Source organism: Crocodylus porosus, unplaced genomic scaffold, assembly GCF_001723895.1.
Source record: "Crocodylus porosus isolate Cpor-Errol unplaced genomic scaffold, CroPor_comp1, whole genome shotgun sequence".
Lineage (NCBI taxonomy): Eukaryota > Metazoa > Chordata > Crocodylia > Crocodylidae > Crocodylus > Crocodylus porosus.
This window is the reverse complement of record NW_017728906.1, coordinates 76,729,126-76,738,894: the sequence shown is the minus strand read 5'-3', so window position 1 is coordinate 76,738,894 and position 9,769 is coordinate 76,729,126. Positions and strand designations below refer to the sequence as shown.

The following is a 9,769-nucleotide window of genomic DNA, read 5'->3' as shown; positions in this document are numbered from 1 at the left end:
GCCAGTTCCTTTAGAACTCTAGGGTGGAGATCGTCCGGGCCGGCTGACTTGAATATGTCCAACCTCTCCAGAAGCTCCCTAGCTAAATCCTTGCTAACCCATGGCCCAGGTGTGCCTCCCCCAGGGCCCGAGGGGGGCCCAGCAGGGAGGTGGCTGTTTTGGTCCCTACTTAAGAAGACAGAGGCAAAGAAATCATTAAACATGTTAGCTTTGCCGTCTGCTATACTGTTCATCTTAAATCCTGGAACTGAAAAAGCTGCACAGATATCAAAATATCTGAAATAGTTACCATCAATATATTTTGATATGCTTTATGTACTTGTTGCAACATGGAACAGTAAATGTCAATTATTAAACTGAATGCTAAATCAATTTTAATGAAAGAAAATATAAGAGGATATTGTAGCTCTGAGGAAGAAGTCAGATTATTTTATAATTATTTAAATTAATGGCAAAGTACAAGTTCTAGGAATGGTATAGCTTTTAGCGAATTTCTTTTTGAGAGAGTAAGGAAATATACTTCATATGGATAAGTAAAACAGTATTTGGAAGGTGCGGGGAGTCTCAAAATGGGCTGTTTTTCGTTATTTAGAGAAGCTGTGTCAGTATACCATTTCATTTTCAAAAATCTGAACTGCATTTATTTTTGTTGAGCTCTCATATTTTAATAAAATATTCTATACGTGTGCATATTATACACATCTAGAAACAGTATATACATAACCAATACTACTTTTGACACATCATTATTGTAGAATAATATACAGAAAAAATATTGTATTCTTTTTCAATTCACTATAATGGAGTAGAAAATATAATGCTTAAATCACACTAGAGTAATCATCAAACTGATGCTTTAGTTATAAACTACTAAACCAGTCATCAACTAGTTTGTAGTTACTAATTACTCACTGTCCTTTGTATTATGACCTAATCATTTAAACCTGGAGCAGCCATTAATTAAATGCCACTCCACCACATTTAAGTCCAATTTGGTACAAAAAGGTCAAGTGTAATTTTATTAACTGTTTGTTTAAGAGAGGGCAGAATACACCAACAGAATACAAAATACAGTAAAAGGGCATTACATTATAATATTACAGAATATATTGACAGCAATTTTCTTTCCTTGTGTCCTGCTATTCCAGTGAACAGGTTACCCATTAAGCTAGTCTCCAAACAGTCAAGTTAGAATAACCACTGTGTGGCAGTGTCTACATTTAAAAAGTCATGAGAATTAGTGTTAAATAGTTTAAGAGACCCTTTATTTGATACATGCAAGCAGCTTTGCCTTTTATTGTATAGAAACCAACAAATTACAGCATTTTATTAATTTCTGAGATGAAAACTATTAGTTTATGAAATATTTGTGCAAGTCCAGTATTGTCTCCTTACATGACAGGAAAGAAAAATGTTTCTGAATGGAAAATCTAACCTAATTTTTTCAAGCAAGGAAATGACAATTATTTCTATGCATTTAATGCAAAGCAAGCCTCCAGGTATTCCAGTCAAATGTTAAAATTAACATCTTAGCCAAACTTTCAAATCACTTCAGATAAACCTGATCTATTAATGAGGCAGCCCAAAAGGGTTAATGTGCTACACGCAAGCAACAGTTTTACCTGCACGCATTTCCCCATCTTCCTTATATTAACCTTAAGGAAGATCTGACTAGTTCACACTGTCTCCTATAATTACGTTTTCTGCATATTCACATATAAAAATGAAAATAAAAATCTTGTAATATAAGAATACACAGAATTAAGCAGTTCTGTTTATTTATGTCCAACAAAAGCTATGTTCAAAAACTAAATATTTATCTGAATGAATAAATAAATAAATAAATAAATAAATAAAAGCTTCTTTGGCCTGAGCTCTGCTATAAGAAACCTGTGTTATTTTTAGCCAGTACAGGATTTGGAGTATGCCAGGAGATGGTCATTTCCCATTGAATCATAATGGCAAGGTCACATCTGATGCATTCAGTCAATGTACCTTAAAGCATCTTTTTTTTGTTTTTTTTTAAATGAGCAGCAATTAATCAGCTTTAGAGTTATCTTTGTAATTCCCTTTCACACCATACACACACTGAAGTGCAACCAAAAAATGACAAAGCAGTTATCAAAGGTACGGTTCCCAGCCAATGTACAAATCAATGTCTAGATGCAATCTGGGTTATATTTTGTCTATCAAATCGGGGCAACCATGTTCTGACAGGCATGTCACTGTCCGAGATTCTTCCTATTTTGCCAGTGTAAATTCTCACTTCTTCATTTCACCTGTACATATATGCATACTGAGGATGTCCTACTTTCCTTCCGAATAGCATATAAATAAGTCTACGATATCCTGTCCATTTCCACCTTTCCAACATTTATGGGCAGGCCAAGATGATACAAACTATATTGATACCACTCTTCTACAACTAGCAAGAACCCCTTTCTACACAGGAAATACATTTGTTGTACAACACATAATATGCAATAGGATTAGAAAGGCACAGCACGGATTAAATGGATCATAAAATCCCTTTAAAAAGAAAATGGTGTTCTGCCTTTTGTCTAGGTATTTGTAATAGTACTTTAGCCATACAATTGTGATAGAAAACCATCACATAATCTTAGGCCTTTTAAATACTCCCTCCCCACTTTACAAAAACAGAACAAAATTAAATGCATTCAAAAGTTGCAGGTACTAAAGGTCACATTTAATATACTTATGCACATGGCTTATTGTCTGCTAATTTCACCTATTTTCAACTAGTATTTTATGTGTTAAACAAATCAGATGTACAAGAACACGCAAAAATAACTTTAAAACATATTTCTTACCTGATGTGTTGCTACTAATTAAACCAACGCCTGAATATTTTTGGATATTATCTACAGTATCCTAGTTTGTTTTAATATTAATCTTCTCCCTTACATTAAGGGTGTTAGTTTTTCATGTCAGCTACAAGTGTGAATAAAGAATTGAACCCTGTGAATAAACATTATGGGTTTTTTTTTTTTACTTCTGTAACAATTATAATTTTGCTGAATAGGTTAAATATTTATATAAAGGCCTTACCTATCCACCAACTTTTTAGCAAATCCAAAATCTGTAAGCTTGATATGTCCTTCTTTGTCTAATAATATATTTTCAGGTTTCAAGTCTCTGTAAACAATTTCTTTGGAGTGAAGATATTCTATTGCACAAATAATTTCTGTGGAGTAAAACAGTCCTGTGCTATTGTTGAAACGTCCCATATTACGTAGGTAACTGAAAAGTTCTCCTCCGGGCACATATTCCATTAACATGTATAAAAAACGTTCATCATGATAAGTCCAAAATCTGTAATAGAAAAGGTTTATTTTTATTAACTATTCAGTTACTTGTAGAACAAAATAAATAATCTCTAAATGGATGTCTTTTCAGTGCTACAAGCGTTTGAGTGTGTGAGAGAGAGTGTAACTGATACTGGCCACTGCCAGGGATCCAACTTTTCTGATCAGTTAGGACAAATCTGATGTAGTATTCACTGTAGTACAGTCAATATGGAAACTAATGCTGTAGATTTAGGGAAAAAAATGAAAGATGAAACAGATGAAAGAATACAGTATGCACCAACCATCTTTACACCAAGATTTGCAACTACCCCAGATTAAAAAAAATTAAAACTTATTGTCTAACCTATGCAACAGTGACAGTAGATTATTTGCATTAGAGCCTTCAATCTCAACTCAAACCACTGTTACTTGCTTCTATAACACAATCCATTACATCCTTCCAGACCTACTTTTCTATGAACGTTCTATTCCCAGATACTGTTTGCTGCCTTATTTAATAGAGCAAGTCCACCAACCATTCACTAATGTTGTTCTCATCACTGCTATTTTTCTGAATAGTTTATTTTCCTACCGAATTGCAAGAATCATTTCTGGCAAGACTGGTTTCATTTGAGATTGATCTAATCTGCTTACATCTTGAAATCAAGCCAATGAAAAGTATCTCAAATCCTACAAAGTCTATCATCTTTAAATTGAGAAATACTATATATCTGGTCACTCCACTATACCCATAACTGCAACACCATTCAACACAAACTATGAAACATAAGGAAATACATTCCATTTGACTGAGGTCACAAAAAAGAGGAGGTGATGAAACAAAACAAGCTGGTTTTTAATAACCATAAGTCAAGAAATAGTGGTAAGTTCTTTGGAATACAGTCTGTATATTGTAATTGAAGATTCTGTATTGAACACAAATCCAACACCTAGAACATATTAGAAAATGAAGACACAGTACAATCATATTATAATCAACTATAGTGTCAGAAGTAAGTTCATTACAAGAAGATACTTTCCATAATAGAGTTAATAAATTTTCTCTATCATCATCATCATAATACATACACACTTTCCCCCCCCGCTTTTGGAACAGCTGAAGGCAGGAAGTTGTTAAAAACATGGCTTGTTAAAATGAGTTTGCGCTGTACTTTATTGTCCACCCAGGAGACTATACACCAAAGGAGTATGCAACCTATGGATGCAGAAGTCAAGTGTTAGAAAAATCTGTATTTGGTGATGAACAGAATATGTGTTCTAAGCCATTTTCCATCACATAAACGAGGAATCTGAGCTGGCCTCACTACAATGAGGAGCAGAGAGAAGACAACATTGCCTTAACTAGTTCTCTTGCTGATTTGATACAAGTTGGGAGGAGAGAGAGAGGTAGTTATCTGTGTTACTCTGAAATTAGGCAGATGTTAGGGCAGGGTGGCAGCTTACACCTTAATTTGTTCAAACAGTCATAAGCTTTTAAAAACTAGAACCTTCTTCATCAGATGCTACAAACTTGTAGACAGCAAGGGAATTAAATAGAAAAAAAGAAAAAAACCCTATTTAAATACAAAGGACATGGGGAAAGGGAGGAAAAGAGTTGAGAGGGCTGCGCTGCTTAGAGGTGAAGATGGATTGAAGAGATTCAAAGGGTTAAATACAGCAGTTAACCCACTGAGGGATGCAAGTGTTATAAAAACGAGTCCCCAGAGAGGGACTACAGAGTCTCTGCCGAGACCTTTGTTAACAAAATCTAGTCTGTGGATGATTTCTTGTTCTGCAGTTTTGTATTCAAGCTGGCTTTTAAAAGTTTGCTGTTTAACAACAATTACCCTGAAGCCAGTGATGTCCAAGAAGTTTAAAATGTGCTGCCCCAGACTTTTGAGTTTTTCTGAAATAGACGTATAAAAAAAAAAAAAACCAACAAAAAAAAAAAACCAACAAAAAAAAAACAAACAAAAAAAAGAAATCAGCTACCATTCATTCTTTCATTGCTATTCAATGGAGATCACAGAGGGACACTGTAAACTGGTTGCGGCACATAAGATGTTGATAGAGAAGCAGGAAAATGAACTCTGAATGTTATAATTCATGTTGGCTGGGCCAATGATGTTGATGGGGGGGGGGCACCAGTGACAACTGTGTCTGTTGCAAGAATTGGTGGCTTGGTGAGAATAAAAGTTATAAAATTTGTTACTGGAGAAGTGTCATTTGAAGTTTGGAGGGCTGCCCATAATCTGGAGCTGCCTTGAGATGGTCATCATTTTTCAGAAGGGGTTGGAGGTCATTAATGTGTCCAAAGTTTTCAGGCTGAGGGCTCTAGGTGAAAAGAAGGATCCTGTTGTCTTTGTCACAGGGTTGGGGTGTCACAGGTCAGAGTAGGATCTGAGTTTGACTCAGCTTATTTGAGTAACTATGGCTCTCCCCTTGCCTTCCAATTAATTCAACACTAATAACTCCGTCAGATACCTGATGCAGAAGCCAAGGCAATATGCACTGTTTCATAGAACAGCATCTGAATACAGATCTTAGACTTGATTCCACTAGTGGGTAAACTTAGAAACCCATAACATGTTCTTACTAATGAGCAACTGGTTGTTAAATAATTTCAATGGGATTATCAGAGATATGGTTTGATTTTATTCTTAAATTTTTATTGAAGTCTTGAAGGTATACATTAAATAACAGTAAAATTCACTCAGGAAAGACCACTGTATTCCCACAAGATTGTGCTAATATACCAGCTAAAGGTAGCACACAAGATTACACTGTTCAGCTGTTACAATATTAAAACAAGGTTCACTAAAAATAGCTTAACTTGGAAACATACAAGTAGTCTTGGCTACCTAGGAGCAGCGGTTATCCACCTCATTAGATGCAAACCCCCCCCCCTTCTAAAATAGACAGTTCTTAGCTTTCCCCCAACTTTTGGGGGGGGGGGAAGGGGAGATAGGCGAGGAACAGGCAAAATAACAGAGAACTACTTCTGTTGCAAAGAACTCAGAAAGACCAAAATAGATCAGAATGGTTTTGACACTATGGGTTCTTATTTCAAACTTGTGAATCATGTGCATATGTTAGGTTTACAAAGAGAGCTAATATTGAGCAGCACCCTTTAAAGGATTTCACAACATACTAGCATGCCATTGCTTCCTGGTTGGGAATCCAGACACAAATAAGTTGGTGTTGGCTTTTCCTACTATCAGAGACAGAAAGGTATTTTCTAAAATCCAGGAAAGAAAAATAAGCAGCAAATAATTTATAAAATTTAGAGAATGACCGCAAAGGTCTTATATGTGGTTACACAAGTAAGTTCTACCAATCATGACCACAGTCTGATATGTCCAGCACAATAATAAGTATTGTATACAGCTGTGTAAACATTATGTTGTAGCTGTGACTGTCCACTGTCAGCTGTCATATTAGAAGAGCAAACACAGGCCTAATCAAGATTTGCTCCTATTATGCTAGACATAGTACAAGCAAGAAAAATGTACAATTAAAATGTACAGTTTTATTTTTAATTTAACTTTTATCAGCTCCCTAAACAGATATAGCTAATGCTAGCATTTCTTGCCTTGCTTTCAAACTTTATCTGTTTTTCTCCTGCTCTGAGATAGACTAATCTACCTGCTAAAAGCAACAGCAAAGCTTGACATTACCATATGGAGAAGAGAAATACAATAACTCTGACATGTTTAATTTCCATCCATTGTAGAAAGCCCTGGCAATTTGCCATTCTAATGAGCTAACCATAATATTTTAAAAGAATTTTTTTTCTTCTGCCCTTGGGGAAGCAAGAAACACTGATTATTCTTTCAGCTGGAACACTATGATAAATTATTGGTTCAATATTTAAAATCATGCTCTTTCACTTCAAACATGTGATAGTTTTACAGTAAATATTTTACTGCAAGTCACAATGAGGCCAGCATTCTAAAAAATAAGTTGCATGCCTTTAAGAAACTGCAGGTTCTACATTCAATTTGGATTCACTACTGCACTGCTCTCCATTACAGAATCTCAGATCTCCATATCTATACTTGCGTATCTGCATTAATATTACAAGGGATGAAGAATGTCTAGTTTGACTAGACATGGGTGGAATCAGTTGAGTGAGGGGGAAACACATGCCATTACAAAGAAGCAGATACATTAATGCTAATTTCAGTGGCATCCACATGTGTATTCATGGGGCAGAGGAGCCAGGCTATGTGATTTAATAAATCTGCATCCAAGTCAAAAACCCATCCTTTACACACTACACACTTGCAATGCTGTATTCCTGGAAGACTGAGAATCCACACATCTATTAGGAAAGAGACCAGAATAAATTGGCTTTGAAACATGGCAGATTGGCCTCTAATTTTGTGCTTTATACTGTGCATAGTAAAAACACCTCAAAAGGCAGCACTGCAAATGTCCTCTATCATTGGTGGCTTCCTCCAAATGTGAATGTGAATCTTTAGTTCCATTCCTATGTCCTTTCAACAGATGACCTTTTTGTTTAAGGCCAACAGCAGTGTAAGCAGTTGTAGCTCTTAATACAGGAACAAATGGACTCATTTTACATAGGAAATATTAACATTTTACAATGTGATTAACTTGTATCTTCATAATTTGTTTTAAAAATAACTATAATTAACATGTAAATGTAACAAAGCATGGTAACCTCTTTCAAAAGTATTTTATTTAACTTTTTTGCATTTGTTATAGTGTTTTTCTGCAGGTTTTTGGTTTTTGTTTTTAAGAGTAGAAGGAAAGAAATCCATCTTCCTTTGGATTTTTAAACAGCAGAGGACCAAATTCATGTTTTCCTATCAGGAGTTACTTGTTTATTTTAAAACCAAGGAGCTTCAGACAAAGGAGTGTGCAGCTGGATTCTCCAGGATGCCCCAGGTGCCCTGTGCTCTTTGGGTGTTGCAAAGTAGCAGTAATCTGAAATTAACTATCTAGTCCATACAGATTTACAGCTGCTTTACATCATTAAAGCACCATAGAGCATTTAGGTCATGAACAAACATTAATTTCTGATGGTGGAAATTTTTGAGAAATTTCTGTTGGTAGAAATCCTTCTGGGTAAGGGAGCACTACAGACATTCAGTCTCCAGCTGCCCTCCTCCCTTCTCTCCCAAGTTCCTGAAACCAGGGTGACTCCAGTCTGGAGACGGCGAGGAGAGAGAAGTGCCTGCTCCACCCTCTGGTCCCCAGGGGGAAAGACAGCATAAAGAAAAAAGACTCTCTGCACCTGCCTCAGCAGTGCAGTAGAGGAAGCACTGGGTGAAACCCCCAGTCACTACTCCCAGCCCGGCAGTGTCCAGCTTGGAAGTGGCAAGAGACAAGGATGGCTGCTCCTCTCCCTTACTTGATCCAGAGGGGAGAGAAGTACCTGTCATTGCTCCCTACCTCTTTCCCAAACCAGGCAGTGCCCAGCTTGGGGCAGGGGTTGGGTGCTTTGCTCCCTTCCCTCTCAGGCCTTTCTGGGAGGGAAAGAGGCAGAGCTCCCACCTGCTGCTAACACCAGGAACTCCAGTGCAGGAAGCAGGCAGGGTACTTGCAGTGCTGCTCCCTGTGCTAAGGTTCCAGCTCTGAAATGTAGGACCTAGGAGCAGTGAGGATTTTGCTCCATTACCTCTGGGAGAGCCTCCCTGAGCACAGGTCCCAGCCAGCCTGCTTCCCGTTGCACGCCACCCTTCAGCTTATTGGCCATTGCACACTTGTGGTTTCTACCAAAGTAATGACAATTCTTCCAGGAGAAACTGAACGTCTGTACATAGCCTTAAGAACATACTGGTAAGCGTGGCCCTTGGTTTTGTCTTTGTCTAAAAATGACACTGAATAGATTGAACACCAAAGGAAAAAAGTGAAGTTTGAAGAAAAACTTACAATCTGATCAGAAATGGGTGGTTGACTTCTTTTAAGACTGACTTTTCATTGTGCACATGCTGCTCTTGTTTTAGCCGAATGACATCTGGAATGCTCATTACTTTCAGTGCAAAGTAACGTTTGGCCATTTTTTCTTTCACCAGGTGAACCCGCCCAAAAGTACCTGTGCCTGGAAATTAAAGAACAAAAATGTCAAATGGGCAAACATTTGCTATTAAAAATTATATGAAGAGAGGCAGAAATTTAATAAATTTGTCAACTAATAGCTTGAATAGATGCAACCCATTTTACAAATTATCAACATTTTTTCTTGTCCCAAAGTCTTAATATTTTTGAAAAATGTTAATATTCAGTCAAACTAATGAAAAAAGACAATGAAATGCTGCCCATCTTTACTTTCAGAAAACTTTACTTGTATTGCAACAAAAATGGGAATAAAAAAATGCCCTACAATTCTAAGCCAGATACAGCTGCTTATGGAAAAAAGAAATTCTCACCAGATTCAGAAGTAGAGGTAAAATACAGAAGAAAAAATATTTTATGTAAAAGCAATGAGTGGA

The 9,769-nt window shown here is 36.6% G+C and overlaps 1 protein-coding gene across 1 annotated transcript in view; it reads right to left on the bottom strand.

Moving 5' to 3' along the window:
* PRKX (protein kinase, X-linked) overlaps nt 1-9,399 on the bottom strand; it is a 43,067-nt gene extending 33,668 nt beyond the window's left edge. The window contains exons 1-2 of the mRNA XM_019529367.1: nt 9,210-9,399; nt 3,070-3,333 (exon numbers count right to left, since the gene is read on the bottom strand). Coding sequence (XP_019384912.1) covers nt 3,070-3,333; nt 9,210-9,337 — 392 coding nt within the window. The 5' untranslated portion in view covers nt 9,338-9,399. The remainder of the gene's footprint in view (nt 1-3,069; nt 3,334-9,209) is intronic.
* Between the last annotated feature and the right edge of the window lie 370 nt (nt 9,400-9,769).